The following is a 22,316-nucleotide window of genomic DNA, read 5'->3' on the forward strand; positions in this document are numbered from 1 at the left end:
GCTTGACTACAGTGAAAGCAATTTTCTCTCTAATGTTGTCTTGATATGATTTTGTAGCAAAGGGCTTAGTATTCCAGTTTTTGTTGCTTGTAGGTCTAACGCATTAAGTATTTTCCAGGTCAGTATTAAATGAAATTTATGGTGGTCACAGCCTTTTCTTTGCATATGCTTGTATAATTCCATTATTACCAGAGGTCAGTTGTCAGCTCCTCCTTGGTGGGTGCCAGACGCAGTCATAAGAAATTCAAACACCAGAAAAAGAATCAATAAACTTGTCATATTGTGGTCTGAACTTATAATAAAAACCATTGGGAGTACTGTGCAGTGCTATGGAACATATTTTGTAGAGCAGCTTGAGAGGAAATATTCTTAATATGAAAGTAACTATTGATCATTCTGAAGCATATCCATTTCTGGAATGCTGTTTCTCTGAAGACACTGAATTTATTCTTGAGGAACACTTTTGAGGATCATGGCATTTGTTTGATTTTGTTTGGTTTGTTGTGGGTTTTGTTGTTGTTTTTTTTTTTAAATGCCTTTCTTACTGTCAGATGCATGAGAGAATTGGAATTTGTTGTGGGAAGAATTAAGGCTGATAGTAAAATAAGGGGATAAAAGACTGATAATTAATGAATCAGTGGGTATAAGTCTGGGTAGAGCCCCATAATCAAGGGATGGGGGTAAATGATGAATAATGTTGCCAAAGGTTTCCTGAACAGAGCAATTGGGATAGAACAGAGCAGGATCAGTTTGAAAGGAGCGATTTTCTAAGCATGTTTTTAAAGGCAAATATTAAAAACAAGCATGTCATCAGTCACAGACTCTTTCACATGCAAAATTATTCTGACATTTTAAAACTTGGCTTTTAGGCTTTTTAAATATTCCATCTCTTGGGTCTGACTAGATGATCTCCTGAGATCCCTTGAAGTTTTAACTTACTCTGACTCTTCACCTTTTTTTCTACTGGCCAAAACTGTTTGTCAAATTTAATTTAAAATAGTTTCATTCTCCATAAAATTCTGTTTGTGGGGAATATACTGCTTATTTTGAGCAGGCGGGTGTTTTTCCCTCCCTCGTAATAATAATGAGTGTGAATGGAAAGGTACAGGTTGAAGGAGGACTGCTAAAAACAGTGTCAATACTGTGGGTGTATAGTCAGAAGCTAAGATGAGATAACACTTGCATCAACTATGAACTGTTGTTTGGCACAGCCTTGCTTGAAATCAATGGCAACTACATCAGCATTTTTTGTCTCTATGTTTTTTCATATTATTTCAATTTATATAACTCACAAATTCACTTCAGCCTAGCAGAAACCTTCTTGTTTCTATACAGTACAACTGTAGTGCAATCTCCCTAATCTTGTCATTAATTTTTGTATTGAAAATACAACCCCACTGTTGACGTGTTGTTAAGGTTTCTGCACTCAAAGGTCAGCTCTCCCTGGAGTCTGCTTTTGTCTGGAAGATTACATATATTAAAATTTTATAACAGTTCCTACTGGTTTCAGTCCCACAATCTTGGGATCAATATGGCTGTTCTTCTTCACAGCCTATCAAGTGTAACAACTGCCTTGGGTGATCAATAGTGAGATTGGAATTAGGCTCTTCTAAGCAAGACTTGTTTGCATAAACATTTAAGCCTGGTCACAGGAGTGCTGGTAAAGCTCCTTTCACTTCAGATGAAAGGAGCTGCCAACACTTTCACATATAAAACAGCTGATCTTTTGAAATAAGATGCAGCAAGGATGGGTGCCCCTGGGTGCAGCACTACACTTGTAACCATGATTTTTTTCACTGCACAGCCTGCTCTTTGCACATAATTAAAAAAAATAACTAATCTTCTCTTAGTGTAAAAGTCACAGATATTAGGAGAAGGATCCAGATCATCCAAGGATATACTTTCTTTGATTTGTGTGAGAAGACTGGCCTTGGTAGTCTAAGCAAGCTCTGTGGGTTAGTAGTTTGGTTGGAGTGGACTTGAGAGCAGAGGCCAGAATTCCTTTTGTCATTGAGGCAGTGTAAAAAGGGTGCAAACAAACACTTGTGGCTGAAAAGCTGGATTTCAGATGTTTCCATCAGAAAACTTTAGATAAGGTCAAGGCAATTATTTTTTTTCTATAGACTTACTCCACTGTGACTAACACAATGGCCTGGTGCCTCTGGAGACTATTATGCCCCTGGACATTATTATGTGGCTAATAAGATTAGCTTAAAAGCTTGGAGAGTCACTAAATTCATATTTTCAGTGTGGGATAAATTTTTCTCAAACAGCATGACTTTTCATAATTGATTGCATATTTAAAAATGTCAGGCAGCATCCTGCTAAGTTTATTGATGAATGCAATGGCTGAAATGTAATATTAAGGGGAAAAAAGTAACATAGCATCTAACAAACAAATCACGGTTTTCTTTTAAATCTCCTCTTGTCACGGGCTCTTTGAAGGATGCTGCAATACATCTTTGAGAACGAATTTTACAGCTCATTGAATATTTGAGAAGGATTAAGATGTCTGGCCTCGTGGCCAGCTCTTTAACAGGGAGGATGTTGCCAGGGCCAGACCTCCATGATGGAACTATTTGGATGAGCTGCTCCCCTTTACCTTTGCAGAGAAGCCAAACTGTCAAATACCTTAACACTAAAAAGATTTATTGAGATATGCTGTGATTGTGAAGGGTTCAGATAGCTTTTATCACCATCATTTGATCTGATGGGTGCCCCACTGGGACTGATTGATCACTTGGTGCTTATCAGTAGATAAGTGTGTGAACTGGACTGAGTGGTACTAATTGAGCTGCCAGGTGCCATTAGAGACACTTGGGACAATTCCAGCATTGGGTGGTCCTGTGGTCTTAGGGAATGTGATTTCTTGACTGAGAAGGTCAAGTTATTTACCAAGTTATTTTTTGTTTTTGTTGTTTTTTTTGTGAATGTGTGTGGTTGTTTGGACTTTTAGTTAGGGATGGGAAAAACAGTGTCCTAGCAGCTTTCTTCCTTCATTCAAGTGTTAAGTTTTCTCAGCAAAATAAGTGAATGTGGGCAAATGACTGATTTCCAGTCCTCTGCTTCTATGTTTATACCTAACTCCAGACCTGGAACCTTCTGGTTTTGTGGATAAATGAATAATTAAGAAAACTCATAGAAATACATAGGAATTGAATTAAGGAATTCCTTTCTTCAGAATATGGAGAACTTTTACAGAGTCCTGTGCAAAGTGATGAGTGACATGAAATTATTTCGGTCAGTAATGCAGAAGTTCATCTTGGTGGATACTGAAATCAAGTATAAATGTATTTTAAGGAATGAAAGCGCTGATAAGCTTTGAGGAGTTGGTTTCCTTCTGATGTTTTGGGTGGGAGAGACAAATGCCTCACTTAATATAGGCATAATCTGATGTTAACCTAAAATTTACTTTTCTTCAGAAAACATTTATGCTTGTCTTACTGCGGATTTCACCACACTTTGTCTTCAGCACCTATAATATTAATGAAGCTGGGATGCTGTTTTGCATCACTTTACATTCAAGAGACACCGAAGTTATTATTAAGGTTTTCTGACAATTCACACTGCACTGCTTCATTCTGAATTGCCTACTGACTTGAAAAAACTTTTTTGCTGGAATTTGTGTTCCTAACTGCAAAGGGAAGCCCAAACATTGGTTAAGTAAGGCTCCAAGAAAGTGACACTTTTATATTTATAAAATAAAATAAAATACAATGGTCTTGCCGTTGAACAAGACTCGGTTCTCTGTGTTGTAGATGAGAGGATTTCCTCAGCCTTTTCTCGCTGGAGAGGTGTTCCATTCCTCTGTCTCTGTTCAGATTGAGACCCCTGAGGGACACCATTTGTCACTCATTTCCATCTGGATATCGAGCTGTGGTCACTGCTATCTGGATGTGACCATCCAGCCAATTCCTCATCCATAGACTCTATCAAATCAGTGTCTTTCCAATTTAGAGAAGGATGTTTGGGGAACCCTGACAAAAGCCTTGCAGAACTCCAGACAGTTGATGTCCTTAGATCATTTCCCTGTCCACTGAAGTAGTCGCTCCATCACAGGAGGCCACTGGGTTGGTCAGGCAGGACCTGCCCTTGGTGAGGCAGTGCTGGCTGTCCTGAATCGAATCCCTGTTCTCCCTGTGCCTAAGCATAGCTCCTAGGAGGATCTGTTCCAAGATCTTCCCAGGCACGTAAGTGAGGCTGACAGGTTGATATGCCTCAAGGTTCTCCTTTCTACTGTTTTTTAAGATGAGTACAACGTTTCTCCAGTCACCTAGGACTTCACTTGATTGCCATGACTTCAAATTTCATGGAGAGTGGCTTGGCAACTACATCAACCAATTCCCTCAGGACTCTGGGATGCATCTTTCAGCTCCCACAGGAGTTATGTATGTTGATCTTCCTCAGGTGGCCACAAACCTGACCTTCTCTAAGAATGGGAAGGACTTTGCTCCCTTGATCCCTGTCTTGCAGGCCATCCATGTTAGAGATACAGGATCAGAGTGCCAGTGAAGACTTGGACAAATGAAAATCGAGTACATCAGCTTTCTCCTTGTCTGTTACCAGTTCAAGTTTGTCTTTCCTCTCTTGGCAAAAAGGAGTGAGAGCTGTATTTGAGAAGAGAAACTAAAGATTGACTTCTGGGAAAAAGGGAGCTGTACAGTAGGCAAGGAAGTTGGAAGGGCTAGGCAACATTTTGGTTGCATTTGGAAAGAGCTTGGATGAGAACAGAGGAGAGATTGGTACTGTGGTAAGGATGAGGTCTGAGCTCATATTCGTGAAATAAGAGTCCTAAAGGGTTAGATGGGATGATTATAGGGAGCCTCCTGATCAAGATGATTTGGGTGATGGGAGCAAAAGGCAAACAAGGGTTTCATTTTGAAACAAACCAGCCTGAGTGTTGTTCTCCTTCCTCCCAAAACCCCACCCCAAAAAAGAAATCAAAAAAACCCCAAGCCAAAACAAAAGAACTATTGTGGGAGAGAAAGCAGAGTGGGTTGAGAAGCACTCAAGTCTGGAAGCTATTTGAAAAAGGAAATTTGGTGGAAGATAGGTGATATTAGCTCAGATGAAGAGCAGAAATGGAAACTGAGCTAAGAGTAGAAAAGAGACAGGCAGAGATGGCAGCAAACAGGAAAGGATGCATAAATGAGCAGTGTATAGCTATGCTACAGTCTGGAATAGGACCTGAGGTTTCTTCTTTTTTTTTTTTTTTTTTTTTTTGTATTGCTCTACATCTATAATTTATAGCAGAGTTACCAATGAACAAACCTTTGCTAATGAAATGCTTGCTGCTCTTGCTGTGCTTTCTGGCAGAAGAGCTTTTGCATTTAGTGTTCTTGCTGCACCAGTCCAGGTACTGTTTGCCCATGCCAGCAGCCATTGTCTGCTGAGAGCAATTGCTCTCCTGAGACAAGCTGAGAGTGGATGGGCAAAGCTCCTTTGCACAGACCCGCTGCCATGGAGTGTGTTTTGGCACAGCCTTTACTTTGCTATGGCCTGTAGCAGACAGGAGAGTCTATTGTTGCTGTGGGGTTCCACTTCACCATGAGCAGGAGGTATCTGTGTGATAAAAACCCCTCTGTCTTGTTGATGTTTGTGTTTTGTACCACCAAGTGTTTGTTGGATGGATTGTCTGCTTATGGTTTGCTTTCTGAATAACTCTGGCATATTTCATGTAGTAGCTCCCTGCTTTGAAAAAAGCAGCAAGCACTCAAGGGTCAGGAAATGCCAGAACAAAATATGCTGTGTTAATTACTTAATTGAGCCTTCTTGTTTGTGTGTGTTACTACACTGATTTTTTTGAAGTGTTCATATGCCTTTCTGTGACAGGACTGCAACAGGAGAATCTTTCCATCTTTGGTGGCAATTTTACCTCTCTTTTTGAGAGTAAATGGGTTTGTGTGTGACTCACTCCTTAGCTTGCCTGTGGGAAAGGTCAAATGCTGCAAAAGCATGAGAATACCTAGCCCTGTGTGATGATGTGAATGACATCTGTACACTGGGCTTCAAATTCAGATAAAATTTGGGCTTGAATTTTTTTCCTTTTCCAATGACTTCATTGATAGGAAGACATATAAAAGAAGGATTTCAGTGGAGCTCCCTTAATTTCAGAAACTTTTTTCTTGCGTTTTTTTCAGACACAAAATAATATAAAGCAAAGTTTTATATAAATTTTTTTTTCTTTTTTTTAAACATTTGGCTGCTTCATTGTTCAAGTGCGATCTTCAATGCAATTATTAGACTTCTCCGTACGTTAAAAAAAACCACAAACAGTAAAGATTTATGTTCCAATCTCTAGTAATGCAATTTAAAGTGATGTAAAGGACCTAAAATTAGGTAAAAAAAAATCAATTCCTTTTACAATCAGGGGAATTGCAAGGAACAAAGCATTTGGTAAGTAGTATAAGCTGTGTGTAATTGTGATGGAAGATTCACAATACTGAAGCCTTAGGATATCACTTGAGAGAATGTTCAGGATCTTGGAAATCTTTGTAGTTTAATTAAAACATTATTGGTGTAAAAAGAAGCATAAAGTTATTCTGAGCTTTTTAAAAACAGTTGCTTCAAGAGAGTCTTTCCTCTGATATGTGCTTACTACTTGCATATGTATGTTCCAAACTCACTGTAAGGTTCTGATGTGCTTTCTCAGTGTGCAGCAGCTGTCATGGTTTAACCCCAGCTGGCAGCTAAGCTCTGCACAGCTGCTCACCCCAGTGGGATGGGAGAGAGAATTGGAAGAGTAGGCATGAGTAAAACTCATGGGTTGAGAAGAATACAGTTTAATAGGTAAAGTGAAAGCTGCACTCACAAGCAAAGGAAAATACGGGATCCATTTGCCATGGACAGGCAAGTGTTCAGCCATCCCCAGGAAAGCAGGGCTCCGTCACATGTAATGGTTGCTTGGGATAATGAACCCCTTCGCTCTAAATGCCTTTGCCTTCCTTCTTCTTGCCCCTGCTTTACATGCTGAGCATGGTGCCATATGCTATGGGCATCCCTTTGGTCAGTGGAGGTCAGCTGTCCTGGCTGTGTTCCCTCCCAGGTCCATGTAAATCCCAGCCCACTTGCTGCTGTGGGGTGGTGTGAGGAGCAGAAATGGCCTTGAACTCTGTGTAAGTCCTGCTCAGCAATAAACAAAACTTCTGTTATTATCAACACTGTGTTTGCAAAACAAACACAGCCCCATACTAGCTACTGTGAGGAAAATTAGCTTAATCCCAGCCCAAAGCAGCACAGCACATCTCCTGGGGATAAGGCTCTCGCATATATCACTGGAACACCTTGATGTATGAGCAAAAACTCTCTTTTGGAGAGCCACTAGAACCCTGCAGAAACACTGAAGAAATTCTCCTCCATAGCCGTAAATTAATATTAACTGAGCAAATAGTTTTGAATGGATGCCTTATGTGATGTCTCTTCCTGTATTTGCAGAATGTCCACGAAGAAAGTGGTAATATTCTCAGTATATTTGCTGTTCAATAAAATTTAAGTAGCAAACAACATTCTTCCATAAACATTGATTTCCATTTTTATTGCATACTTGTGACTAGCCAGTGGGTGTTATTTCTTCTTTCTGGTCTGACCTTATATGACCAAAATCTCATGGAAAGAGGATTTTCTCTTAGACTGGCATTAAAAAAACCACCTGTTTTAAAGTTCTTTTCCTTGGTGGTCCGAAGGGAGAATAGGGAGACATTCCTTCTCTTTTTTGAGTGAAGACAGGGGGGCTTGCTATAATTATGGTCACCTGCAGTAATCATCACCCTTTTTGGAGCAGATGTAGACTCTGTGCAGGGAAAGTTTACAGGATACATTTTCAGCAGTCCAGATCTACTTTCTTATTTGTGTTGGAGAGATAGAACATTAGGGCCACACTGTGTATGTGTTCTCTTCATTCCACCCCTCTTCTAGTAAATCTCATTCTAGAGCAGCAGAGTCTGCTGTCCGTAGTTGGCAATAGGAGTGACATTGCAGTGCTGTCAAAAAAAGTTTGGGAAGCTGGCCAAGGTGGAGCTGGGACAGAAGGACTGTGACAAGTTTGCCAAAGAAAAAGAAATAGAAAAGGAAAGTCAGAGGCAGACACTTTGTAAAAGGGTTTAATGAGAAAGCATTGCTTACTGTGTCTTTTTTTTGAGGGGAACATTGGCTTCTGGCTTCTCCAGAGCTTCAATCCTGCACGTTACATGACTGAGCTCCCACTAGAGGGGTGTTTGGAGCAGGAACATCTTGCTGTGTTAATAACCAATCTCTAATGGTCATGTCCTTTTCTTACCTCTCTCATGGCTTTTGTGGTCCTCTTTGACCATGCTATTTCCAAAGTGTCAGTAATAGTACTAATACCATAGAATAACTGATCTAGGTGACTTAAAAGGTGTATTTTGGATAGTTTGTGCTTTTCTAGCACAGTATACCTTTGGAAAAATACTGCCTGTATCAGATCTAACCTACTGGCTCTGGAGGTGACCAGGATTTTGACAGTGGTCATTGTGGCGTTGGAAGTCCCAGACACTCCAACATCACTGTCACTCCAAAAGGGAAGCAGCTGGTCCCTTTTGATAGCTGGCAAGATGAGCTGTTGTGCCAAATACCTCTTTTCTAACTAAAGAGCAATGTGGGTACAGCAACTCTGTTGGCAGTAGAGGATAAAATGAGTATTCCAAATCTTACCCTTGGGAAAAAACATGGGCTACTGGAAAAAGAGTAGCTCCTCTTCAATTTCACAGGAGCTTGGTCAGTCACAGCAACTGTGTATTTAGACCTCATATCCCCTCTGAAGACAAGAGTTGTGTGTGGTTTTGATTTGAATTTTTTATTTTGAGGTAAAAAGGAGAAACTGGCTTTAGTCTTACCTTTTGTGGTTTGTAAAGACTGTCCTGTTTTTGAATAAGCAGAGTCATTGTCAGTCTTGTGATTACTTGGAGGTCATCTCTGACTCCCTCAGGCAACAGGTTGATAAATAAGCTTCATTACTTTGTTGTGGGGACTATGTTTTGAACTGGAATTAGTGAAATAGGATCCAGTGCAGTAATTTGTACCTAAAAATTTGCTCATCTAAGGTGGAAGAGTATGGGAAATCCTACAGGTTATTCGGGTAAGCACAGACTGTGTGAAGGACAATGTGGAATTGGCCTTCCACCTGATGATATTTTCCCTTATTTTAAAACACTGGTTGTCAGACAGATTCTTGTCTTGACTTCCCATGATCAGCAGGGAGACAGCTGGCCAGAGATGCTGCTTCCTCTCTCTGGGTCACTGGTAAACACGGTATTTACAGGCATGTTTGTGGTCTGCTTGTAATCAAACAGGGGTATATGGGCATTTCTGAATTTATCTGAGCACTGGTTGGAATGAACTGGACAGGCACAAGTGAGTGCTGATAGTTTTGTAGTGCAACAAACCACCAACAAATATGTCTCTCCTATTTTCCACACCCTTTCCACCATAAACTGTGTTGCCCAAATGTTTGAATTCTGATAGTCATAGTTCTATATGAAGCCAAGACTTAATTTTCTGAGGGATTTGCCTGTCTCTATGTGGCTTGACCTTGAGTGATAGCTGTGTATGATGGGACATTTGAGATGAGTCGTAAAGGAAAATAAAGCAGAAAGCTTACAACTAGAAAGGGCAGAGACTAGAATGACATAACAAAGTGTAGAATCTCATCAGTGGCTTCCTCAGCCTAATCTTCCAATAGCATCAGGCCAGGATTAGAAGCAGGATCACTCCATCCTTATTAACAGGAAAAGTGAGGAACAGTGTGGTGTTTGAGTTATTTGCTGTTTGGAAATGTCAGGTCCTTGGACACAGAGGTTGGTGGCTGAGAAGCTGAGGTGCAGTTTGGCATTGTGCATTGGGGTGGTTGCAGTCAGTTTACTCTTTGGGTGGTCTCTTTCACCCTCTTAGGACGAAACAAATTGTGTTATTCGAATGGATAAGATCATGTCAGACAAATGGGTAAGCCAGGCTACATTGAAATGGTATTTTCTTTCCTGTGAAGCGTTGGGTTTGCTCTCATGGAAGCTGGCTGGCTGCTGCCTGTTACGTAAACAATGCAGCTTTACCCATTTGTTTGGTATTTGTACGCACTATTGTGTGTTTTACTGTAAATGAAGAAGACATTGGAGTGACAGAACAAGGATGAGTTCCTCCCACCTGGGGTTGTGCTGTGTCAGCTTAGGAGTTTTCAGCCTGTAGGTGCTTGAGGGGCAATATCAAGGGCTCCCTGACTTTAGGTCATTATAAATGAAGGGTGAGCATTTCCTGAAACACACCACTGCAAATGGCACAGCTTAAATAAAATTATTTTATACATGGCAAAAATCAAAATGCCTGAGTAGTGGGTGAGAAATGGAGTGATATTTGAGCAAAATATTTTGAGTGTTCATGCAGCCAGATTAAAAAGATGATTTTGGGGCCTTTAACCTTTGCTAGACTAAACATAGCATAATCAGAACTATTTTTTTTTTCTTACTTAAAGCTTTTTGAGGTAGCATTTTCTGTTTTTTTTCTTTGACAGAAAAATTTTGTGTGGTCCTCTGTCTAATTCTAAGGATAGTATTCTCTGTTTGTAGATGGAGACAACAAAATTAGGTTTTGATATCTTGGAGCTTTTATCTTAGTGTTAGGGGAGTTTGAGGCTATTGTTTTGAAAAAAATACAAAACATGAAGCAATTTTTAAAGATAAGAAACTGATGATGAGAATATAGGAAATAAGGCAATAGGAAATACAGCTTCTTCTCTGAGCTGTTGCTTTGGTTGTTGCTTTAGCTGCTGGGGAAAGGCAAGGACAGCATCCAACAGAAAACACAAAATCCAGCAAGTTAAAAATTGCAATCTCTGAGGCAATTAAGAAACCCATTATATTGATAACAAACTAAGGCTTTACCAGAGTCTGTTTCAGTAAGTTAAACTACTTTTAATTTTTCTAGACAATTTCATGCAATGGGCAGATACGAAGTGTTTTCTATTTGGAAGCAGGTTGAAGCTAAGACAGAAATTTTTCTAGTGGACTGCTAAATTTCACATAATAAGAAATACTAATTGTACTGGACAGCAGATAGATAGCTGAGGAAACAAAAAAGGATAGTACCCTTAAAATTGCACAGCATTTTTAATTAAAGCTTTAATTTGATAATAATGGCAGACAGAACTTAGAACCCATTTTAAACTGTCAGGAAGTAAAAGCAACTTTAAATATTTAATTTTCTCAGTACAATCTTTGAACAAAATTCTAAGGGAAAAAAAAAAAATTCTCAAAATATCATTTGTCTGAGTTCAAAATGTGTTCACTGATTGAAAGGACTTATTCAGGAATTCAAAATACCAAGGAGTGAAAGATAAGGTTTCAAACAGTCCTTCCTATTTATCCCTGTATTCTATTAAGCCACCTTTCTGCTCTGAAACATCATTTTAACAACCAGACTCAACTTGCAACAATTTGTACAACCTTTCTGGAGTGTCCCTTGAAGGAATGCATGGGAAGTACTACACCCCCATAAAAGATGTTTGTCTCTGTATTAATAGTTACTCTGTAGGCAGTGTGTAAGTGAGGTGTTCAAGAGCTTGCATTTTTGTCGGTAGAGTTTGACCAGCCAAAGTTGTCATTGCGAATGGCTTTCTGAAAAGCCAGTTATGGATGCAGGTCCCAGCTGGAGTATGCTTGCTTGTTTAATGTAACTATGGTCTTCTACACCCTTCCTGCCCATGACATGCAGGAAATTGCAGTGATCTTTTCCTCTTTTTAGTCCTAAATTATTTTAACTGAGTTAACCAGACCTTCTGACACACTAGCTGGCTAAGTCAGTGAAGTCAAAGGGAGTCCTGGAAGGATCCTAGCTTTGTTCAGTGTCACAAGGAGAAGGCTAAGGGAATGTGATCTTAATGCTGTCATCTGAGAAGGTGAAGTGAGGGTTTTCTTGGAGGAGCAGTGGTAGGATGTTTGGCAGCAGGAATAATCTCTAACAAGTAAAATGAACAATAAATTGCTGTCAGATGCATGGTGGTCAAATGCTGGAAGAGAGGCCCAGAGAGGTAGTGGGATCTTCATCCTTGGATACTGCCAGAGCTTACCTGAACCAGATCTGCTTTGAGCTAAGGATGGAAAATAGAAAATCCCAGAGATCCCTCTCAACCTAAATTACTCTTATTAGACAATTGGCCTGCATTAACTGTGTTGAAGACCCAGTGCAATTTGACTGCAGCACTTGTCAGACATTGAAGTGACCGAGAAAGAGTTCCTTTGTGATATCACTGGGAAATATGATATAGGTATATTCAAACTGCTCTGAGAATTTTCTTGGGCAACCTATCACTTGAAAGCATAATCTTGACAGAAGTCTGATATGGTCATAGGCTACTTACCATAGATGGAAAGAACATGGATGCTCAGAGGCTGAAAAAGGGGAGGAATGGAAAAAAAAAAAGCTGAGATTTCACACTGGAAGTAGCTAAATAAGAAATGCTGCAGTAATCATTTGACGGAGACAGTTTTCTTAGCATATTGTAAAATGCCCATGTTCTTGTTAAAAGGAAAAATTAAGAGCCAGCATATGTAGGAAATGTAATTCACGTCAGGCTTTTTAGTTTATGGTAAAAATCTCATGAGAAGAATTGACGTTTTCCTACAGCAAGTATTAAATATTTGCCTGTGTTATGCCTACCTTCAATTAAGTTAATGTTTAAGATGCCTCTATGTGCTTCATTTAATAACATACTACACAAGTGAACCATTTGAAGAATTCTTCAGTGAAATACGGAAATAATTTTCATGCAACCATCAGCAAGTTAACGTCGTATTTTGATGTACTGCTCTATCTTAATATCCCAGCTCGGTCTTTGTTGATGTATTTACTCTGAAGCAATTTAAAACACTAAATGGTGTGACTGTGCATTCAGTCTCATTACAGACTTAATGCAACAGCAGTCAAGCACCTCATTATTGTATAACCCAATTTTTGTAGAAGGCAGAAATTATAGGTGTAAAATTTTCATGTTGACTCCAGAGCATAAAGAGTGTCATCCATCATTCACTGGGTCAGATCTGAATTGCTGTAATCTTTGTAACTGGAAAAGAGTGCTTATGACTGAAACAGCAAAATTCTTGTCAAAGTCCATATCTTTTCAAAATGTTTTAGAAATTTTTAGTACCTCTTTTCCACAGGTATCCAAGGCTGGATTTGATACCATAAAGAAATTACAAAGGCATCTGTCACTGAGATTTTGGTGGACATGCATTGGGTGGGCTGATTTGTGAGGACATGCATTTACTATAACCCATGTTCTCTGTTATTAATTTTTATGGGTTTTTTGCTTGTTCGTTTCCTCTCCAAGCACCTTTACCTAAGGGATTTGTTGACATTAGAGAAGAAAATAAAAACCAAATCTTCTACTAGTTAAGAGGAGCAAAAATGATGATCTTGGGTTCCATGCTTATGAAGGCCTTTTAAATCTCTTCATTTTGGAGTTACCCTATACATGTGTTCATTGAAACATGTTCACACATTAGACCAGTAATTATATGAAATTATAATTATTTTTAAGTTGTGAAAAATATCTCTGACTATTGGATCTATTTGCACTGGAACAATGCAGATCAGGAATAAGACACAGATAAGCACACAGTGCATGGGAAATGCCTTTTATCACTGAAGAATTCAAAGATTGATTTGAGTATTGTTTGTTGGTATAGTTGCATTTTGGTTACTGCCAACATGCATTTTCCTAATTCTAAATATATGCAGGTATAGAGAAGCCCAGTGGCTATCCATTCAGAGTTAACAGAGATATAAATACTTCAACAAGGAAGACATTGCTTTGTGCTCTTAGCAACAGTCAGGTTTTAACATGTTTTAAATTTTGTGGCATCTCTCATGGAATATTTGGGACCCAGTTTAGTTATCAACACTCCTTTTTGGCATGATGGGATATGAGGCTAGTTCTACTCTTCTGTGCTCTTAGGAAATATTGTGGTGACTCTGCCTTACCATTCCTTATGTCCCTGATGCTTTGCAACTGGCCTTCAACAAACATTGTAAGAGAGTAGGTAAATTTCTGTTTGAAGAGCAATCATAGTAGAGGGCAGGTGAGGGAAGGAATTAAGAGTTTCACAGGTCTGGAGAGAAAGCCTGGAAATGACTTTCAACTCCCAATTCGTACAGAGCTATGCTTTAGATAATTTGACCATAGTGATTGCATTTGTGAAGTGGAAACATCTGGCTGGGACTTCAATACCAGCCTCTTGTGTCTCCTCTCCCTTGAATGCCATCACTTCTGGCTTATAGGCATTCTTTTCTCTCTGTTAGCAGTGGGTCGTTCATGGACTTTATTGCACTTTGTATAAATTTGTCCTTTAAAGACAGATGAGTGTAGGTGGAATCCTGTGCAATATGTGCCTAAATCTTAAGGGTATTGCTTGCCTAATGTGAATTTCATGAAATGTTCTACCAGGCAGTGGTGTCAAGACCAGCACGTGTTTTGTGCATGGCAGGTGGCAGTAGGACGCCCATCAATACTGATTATGTGAGCTGATTCTTTTTTGTTCATCATTTTAGGAACTGAGAACCCCTTCCCTCTACGTCTAACTCTGTAATCACTATAAGAGCTGAATTTTGTTTTGCCCTTTTGTTGTCAGTATATGCTAACAAAGACCGATGAGGATTTCAAAAGAAAGACATAACTCTTATTTATACTCCTAGGTTTCTCTTAGAAGTGCTTGAAGGACAACCTCATGTCAGACAAAGTTTTGTAAAATATATTCCAAGTAGCTCGCTTCTCATCTTTATTGCTGATTGACAACATGGATATTTCTCACTCCGCAAGAATTTCCGAGGGAGAGAAACTCTTGAAGATTCTTGGTGGCTTGGATTTCTAGAGCTTGTTTTTGAAAGTGTTATTTAGCCAAAGTCTTGGCACTGTGTCAGAAGGCGGTAGGTCTACTATAACATTGCTGACAAAGCTCTGTTGCTTCCAGGGCCCAGGTTAGGATCTCTGTGAGGCTGCGCTGTGTCCTGACGCGTTAGGACCCATCTTTGGTAGCTCAGTAGAGCACAGCTCCTGGGAAGCATGGACACGCCAGCAGAGGAATGGCACGGCACTGGCACCAGCGGTACATTTGGCACTGGTAGGACTTTTTGCTGACAGCATGCTGCAATTCTTTTGTGAATCAATTTGATACCAAAAATAGCTACTGGCTTATTCAGAGACTGAGTCTATCATAGTATGGTGGTACTGTGATTGCAAAATACTCCCAATATGGAGTAGGCTATAAGTTCCTAGAGGAAAGTCAGAATAAGCTAGTAGAAATGGAAGTAGGAAAGAAATTAACACTCTCCATATAAATACAATTTGGCTGCCTTGGCTCTTCTCATGCCTGCAGTTGGAGCTGCAATGTGATCATATCCCTTGCCGATTTAGCTGAGATAGTGGCAATGCGTGCTTGGCTCACATGGCTAAGTCTCATGGGTGACTCTTCAAATATTTGATCAAGGACTTTGGAAAGAAAATAGAAAGTAAGTAAATGTCAAGAAGGCAAGGAAGGCTCAGGGTCTAACTTAGCTAGTGGTACAAACCCCAGTGTGTTGTCCCTGAACCCCTGTCACGAAGGGAATGAGCTCAGGACTGGCTCCAGCCATCAGGTAAATGTGCTCATTGCCTAGAAACCCCCTGAGGGGGAGCTTGCTCTTGTCTGTCAGAGTCTGGAGAGGCCATTCAAGAGTTCTGCTTGTTGCTGAGAGCGGTCAAACATGTTGAGGGAGCAACTATGAAGTGAGAGAGCAGCTGCTTGCAGCACTATCCATTGCTCCCTTCCTTCTTCTCCTTCCCTTCCTGACAGAGCAACTTGACTTTAAAGCTCTGTCCTGGTTTTGGGCTCAACATGACCCCTGTGTAATCTATAAATTCAGTTTTTCTCACAGTGCTAGGGAACCCTGAGCCAGCTTACAGCAGGTGTACCTTATGGTTGTATTGCAAATGCAGTAGCTAAACAGTAAATGGGAAGTCCTTCCTCACTGCTCTTCTGTGTGTGTGCCTGTCTTTGGATCAGGAGCAGGAAGCAGCTTCTCTTGTAGAATCATTTTCATGCTGCAGGAAGAGCCACTAAAGCCATCTGTTGAGGAAAATTAGCAGCTTGCAATATGTTACATCTGTAAATGGATAAACTCTTCCAGGCATTACATGTGTTTATATACATACTCTGGTGTAATTGAGTATATCTGAGGAACACAACTTGCTGCTTCATTCCTAAGTAATGAGCCATACAACAAGAGGAAATGACCTCAAGTTGCACTAGGAATGGATATTAGGAGAAAAATTCTTCACCAGAAGGGTTGTAAAGCACTGGAACAGGCTGCCCAGGGAAGCGGTTGATTCAGTGTCCTTGTAGATACTTAGAAGATGTGTAGATGTGCTGAGGGACATGGATTAGTGGTGGACTTGGCACTGCTGGGTTAACAGCTGGACTCAATCATAGGGGTCTTTTCAACATAAACAGTTCTGTGATTCTCCTCTAGCTGATAGACAGTATGCTTGTGCAGGGTGGATAAGGGTAATTTTAATTTCAAATGATTTTTGTGCAAGTGTGGATGATAAGGCAAGGATTAATGTTCTAGAGATGTTGTTCAGAATTGTCTAATTATTTCAAGAATTATTTTGCCTCAAACATGTTCTGAAACATGTTCTGAAGGTTCTCAGCTGGATTTATTTGATACCAGAATTTTGACTGCTACACCTTAAGAGTGCTGGCATTATTTGATTTTGTTCCAGGCTTATCTTTCTTTGAAGTATTGCACAATATCCAATTATTTAAGATTCTTGGATAAGTAACTATGTTGTAAAGCTTTGTTTCTTGCTAAGACACTTTTATTTTCTCTCTAATACCTAATTGGGAGAACCAATTTTAAAAAAGCAGCAAACACATATCCTCATAGTGAATATACTTTTATTCCTGTGTTTCATTTGATATATCACTCAGTGCAAGCAGCAAACTGAAATGACAAGCCTAAGAAAACCTTAATGGCTATTAGTGATAAGCAGTCAAATAAGTATCACATGATAGTAGCCTTGAAATCTTTGATTAGAGAGATTCAATTACATTTCTCTGATCTGCTAGGCTTACATGTCACTTACATTCGCAAACTGCTTGCATATTGTAGGTTTGGGATTTCTCTGTGTGTGTGTGACTCCTCAGTGTTTGAAGTGGATTCAATGGTCCTGAGCTTTTCATGTATCGATGCTTGATCCCTGCTCTTACAGCTGCCTGTGCTTCAGGTATTCTCTCAAGAGTAGCACAGACTCAAGCCAGAGTCTGAGAACTAATACCCAAACCAACAGGCAAATAATTTACTGGTGGCAGCCTGAATTTTGCTGGGGTTTCAGTGCTGCTTATAAATGATCAGCTCCAGGAGTCATGGTATAGAACAGTGTGAACTTTGCTGGCATTTCTTTTTCTTGCTTTTTAAATACATTTTTAACTTATAATGTTGAGAAAGGGCTGTAGAACATCAGTTCTAATTGCTTTCCGAATAGAAATTAAATGAAATGAAGATCAAAACCACTTTTTTTAATGTTTTCTAAGGTAAAATATGCCATTTTCATGATTTGGAAGAGGAAAATTTGGACTATTTAATGTTTTTGCTTGACAGTATTGAGTTGCAAATGGAGGCTTTGGACAGGCATATTTAAGAAAACAAGACTGGATAAGAGGACAATTGTGTGTGTTACTATGTGTCAGCATACAGATGAGCCAGTCTGTTTTCTCTCTAGCTTCCACAGTGTTCCAAATAAAATACATTTTGTTATCCTATTAAACCAACACACTGTCTTAGAAGGTGTCATTTTACAAACAAGACTGAATACACACTCTCTGTAGCCAGCCTGAAATTCAGCCTTGCTGCAGGAGAGGCACACTCCTTTTGACTTGTACAAATCCAGTGAATGTAAATGAAGCAGACTTTGGTTAATTCTGTGGAAAAAAAAAAATCTCTGCTGCTTTTCCAGTGAAAAGCATTGAGACTGCTTTTTAGTTGGGGAATTGTCCATATTTATCCCTATGAAGATTATTTGATCTTGTATTTGTTCAGTCTCCTGTTTTTCTGTATCAGTGAATTTTTTGATTTCTCTTCCCCTGCATATTTTACAGCATTGTAAGAAGAAAGACAGTGGGAATTCTGTGAAGTAAGAGATGACTCATGGCATTAGTTACATGCTAAAAGAGTAAGGGCAAATCCTAGATTTGCTCTGCCAGTGTAGGATAATAAAATATGTGTATTTTAGCACTGACTCTTACAGGTGCTTTGCATTGCACTGAGTCTGAAATCAATGGGAGCCACCAGAGCATCCAGAACTGGGCACATTCAAGCAACTCCCAGTGCTCTAGATATCATGGGGATTTTCCTTCTCTCAGTTGAAATGGGGTTGTTTGTATAGGTGCAGCACACTTTTGTACAGTGTTTTGTCATGCATTAGCTGTCTCAATTTTTTTTCCAGTGACTTTCCCTTTCCCCCTTATAATTGAAACAGTTGGTTCTATGGTAATGAGTCCCTTTGAACTGTCAGTGTTTGTATATTTTCATTTACACTGCTGGCACTTTGTTCTGAACCTTCTCCCCTTCTGTCCAAATAGATTACTTGTATTATCAGATCTGTCTCATTGTTCACCATAGCATTGCTGTGGATTCTCCAGATCCCCCTTCCTTACTGAGTTTATTGCTCATTTTTCAAAGGCCTTTATCAGACTCCGGTAGGTGTAACTTCAAATAAATCTTCGTTAATAGTTGTCAGATAATCAAAGTGGAGGAGGCAAAATTGTATTTTTAATTGCACAGACTATCCTGTGGAGGGGCCTATTTAACCTATTGACTTTTCATTACTTAATAATTCATATTAAAATTAATTTTGTCAGCTTGCATTTTGTTTGTATTATCTATGATTATTTACAGTTTTGTAGCAATTTATAATATAATCGATGCTGACCAGGATAATTTTTTAATGCCAACAGGCTGAGAGTCTTGTGTAGTGATTTAAGATCTGTCTGAAAACCAGGAGTTTAGGAACATGGTCAAAAATAAGTAATTGAATGACTCTGTTTTAAGATAGCACTGATTGTTCATGAGCAGTTTCCAGAGATGCACAGAGAATGGCCAAGGCAATGGCCACAGCAGCAACAAAGATTAGACACAATGAAAAAAACTTAATACATATTATAATAAAGATAGGTCTGCTTTCCCTGCCATGCTGGGGTTTCTGTTCAGACCTGGGCAAGCCAGGTGTCTTAGTGAGCTCCTGATTTAAGCACATGGAATATTAATTTAATGAACTTCCTGAATCAGGAACTCCTGATGAATTCCCACCTTTCCTCATTTGTACAAAACTTTATTTACAGCTGAATCTGAAGGATTGGACTTGCTTTTCACAGCCAGGGGAGTCTTGGTGCCAACAGCTGATACAGTAATTATTAGAGACTGGGAATTCCCAATTACATAATTTTTTTTTAAAGAAAAATAATTAGTTACCTCAATTGCTGTCATTCCCTGAAGGGGTCCATGGCCTACATTCTGCTGGAGCTGAACAAGTTACTAAAGAGAGGAACCTTTAAAAACTGCTACCTGAACACCCAACATAATTTCAGCATAAATCTTGCTCTTACTATATTTTGTTTAACTTGATCTGAGTTTTATTAATTTTAAGCTTCTAACTGTAGACTTGGGTTTTATACTTCCTTTTATTAGACTTTAACCCCTGAAAGATCCAGAAACTGTAGGTACAAAGCTTTCTGCCTAGAGAGTTAAGCTGTTCATGTGTTTGGAATACTAAACGTCTCTCCCATATAAAATTTATAAGTATAAATACATAGGCAGCAGCTAGTGCCACAACATCCAGTGCTTTTACGGTTGCTCTCTTTTGGAGGCACTTATTCACCGCTTCTATTTCATGTAACTCTACTATTAGTATTTCCCGCCATGTGTACATACTGCAAACATAATTTACCTTTCCAGGAGCAGACTCTTGCTGTTTACTTCTGCAGAAGCAGACAGATGCTATTAGCTAATTTTCACTTCATGACTAAAGTGCCAGTAAAATAATTCAGACACAGCTCTCAAGATAGGGTGATGAGAAACCTGCAACCCCCAAATTCATTTGTGTGTAGTTTGGTCTGGAGTACAGGTTTATAAATAACAAGACCTTTCTGTAAATGCAAAACACACTGGTTACTGCTTTTAATCTCAGCATCTTTCTGCTTTTGTGAGTTTGGTGCTCACTTATTACCTGAACTGAAGGTGAGGCTGAGTGTGAATGTTTCCCTGATTCTTCAAGGTGCCATAGAGAGCAATCTCTTCATTTTTCACCCAGACAACTTGCAGAAAAGCTGTTTGGATGTTGTGGGTGTGTAGAAGGGCAAAATGACACTGTGGGCAATGGAGTAAACTTGAAATCTGAATTCAGATAGCATCTTATATTTATTTCATGGTGAATCTAAGAAGCCTGGTTATGGGTTTGTGGTGAGGCTATGTGGATCACCATTTTGTAATGAGTTGGATCTGGTTGTGTGAGCTGAATTCAAGTCTTTTAGCTCCCAGAGAGAGGCATGTACTGGCTGTATTCTGTGTCACAAAGATCATTCCTTCTGCAGGCACTAGACAACTGAACATTTTTAAGCCATTTAGTATAGAATAGAGAAAGATGTAGCTGTCAAATGTGTAATACTGATTGTCATTGTAATCCAGTTACCTAGGCAGGCACAATTTTCTGAACTCGTGTGCTTTTGCTTTTAATTAAATACCTACACATAGGAGCCTTTGTAGCACTATTTTGTACCAATAATTCTGGGGTCATGTTTATATTTTGATTTTCTGCATGACTTTGGAGCCAAGGGACCCAAATAATCAACTAGTACAATAATATATTGCAGAGACAATCTGTACCCTAAAAAGCTTATAATTTGATTGTTTACTGCTTAGTCACAGAGTAGAAGAGGGTGGAAAGGACCTCTGCAGATCATCTATTCTAAGCCTGTGCTCAAAGTAGGTTGCTCAGGGCCATGTCCAGACGAGTTTTGGATGTCTCTAAAGATGAAGACTCTACAAGTTCTCCGAGAAGCATGTTGTAGTGTTCAACCAAACTTACAGTAAAAAAATTTCCTTTTCTTTAATCAGAATTTCCTGAATTTCAGTTTGTGCCATTTGCCTCTTGTCCTTTCACTGGGTACTACAGACAAGAATTTGGCTTCGTGTCCTTAATTCCCCATCTCATCATATCTATCAGTAAGATCACTTTGAGCCATGAATCTCTTTAGAAAGGTCAAAAGGGCATATTAACTTCTAGTAAATGAGCCCTAAGTATGTATGCCAGATATAGAACTTGTTTGAGACACTGGAGACAGAGATCTGTCTTCAAGGTTCTCACTTTTTCTTTGTAGCTGATGCATTCTTTGGTGTTGGTTTTTTGTTGTTGTTGTTGTTGTTTGGTTGGTTTTGGTTTTTTTTGTGTTTGTTTGGATTTTTTTTTGTCTTTGCTTTTTGGGGTGGAGGTTTGTAGCCTAATAAGTTTCAATTTCAGCATAGTGCAGTTTTAATTTTTTTCTAGTCAGTACTGTTTTCTTGATGTTTCACCATGGAGGGGTGAAAACAGAAGGCCTGGTTTTGCTTCCCCATTCTGTTCAGTCTAGCACTGCCTAATAAATTTGTGTGGGAAGCGTATGATCCACCACTTTCCTGTTTTCCAGAGGAAAAAGGAGAGAATGTATGCAATGATGAAATGAAAACTTTAGAAATATGTGACCTATCACTTATTTCACTTTTTTGTATCTGTGTTACTGCTTTCATCTAATGGGTTCAGCTCTTGTTCAGTGAATTTGAAACTGTGTGGACATTGAAGGAATAACAAGGTTCTAATGAACTGAGAAAGGAAGGGTTTGTAGCAAAGAAAAATGAATAATTTTCCCCCCCGTCAATAACTTACGTAGTTAATTGACAAAAAGCTTCTTATGCAATCTAACTTGTCTATGTTTGTGCAAAACAATACTGTTTTTAGCCACTTTCAGTGGGCTCAAAAATCTATTTTCCAGGCCTCCAGCTTCCTGGTGATGTGACATCAGCACAACAGCCCAAGCTGGTGATTATATTAAAAGAAGGAATATAATGAGACAAAAGAATAAGGCTGTGGCTTGATCTTTTCCATTGATAAATTTAGAACTTGCAAAAGCTGAAATAATAGTTGTAGTGATAAAAAGAAATATAGTTTTTATACTTACCTGCTGTTCTGAAAAACCAATATATAATTATTGTAGGAGGAAGAAAAATGCATCTCTCCCCCTCACTCT

General features: G+C 39.2%; 1 protein-coding gene across 4 annotated transcripts in view; it reads left to right on the forward strand.

The window, feature by feature from the left end:
• CPNE4 (copine 4) overlaps window positions 1-22,316 on the forward strand; it is a 226,441-nt gene that overhangs the window by 23,633 nt on the left and 180,492 nt on the right. Inside the window, exon 2 of one of the 4 annotated variants that reach the window (XM_005519000.3) lies at window positions 14,973-15,122. The exons of the other annotated variants lie outside the window; for them this stretch is intronic. Coding sequence (XP_005519057.1) covers window positions 15,065-15,122 — 58 coding nt within the window. The 5' untranslated portion in view covers window positions 14,973-15,064. The remainder of the gene's footprint in view (window positions 1-14,972; window positions 15,123-22,316) is intronic. 4 annotated transcript variants of the gene reach the window in all.

Source organism: Pseudopodoces humilis, chromosome 1 (genome assembly GCF_049639895.1).
Source record: "Pseudopodoces humilis isolate 2021_Gansu_Grassland_sample_001 chromosome 1, ASM4963989v1, whole genome shotgun sequence".
NCBI lineage: Eukaryota > Metazoa > Chordata > Aves > Passeriformes > Paridae > Pseudopodoces > Pseudopodoces humilis.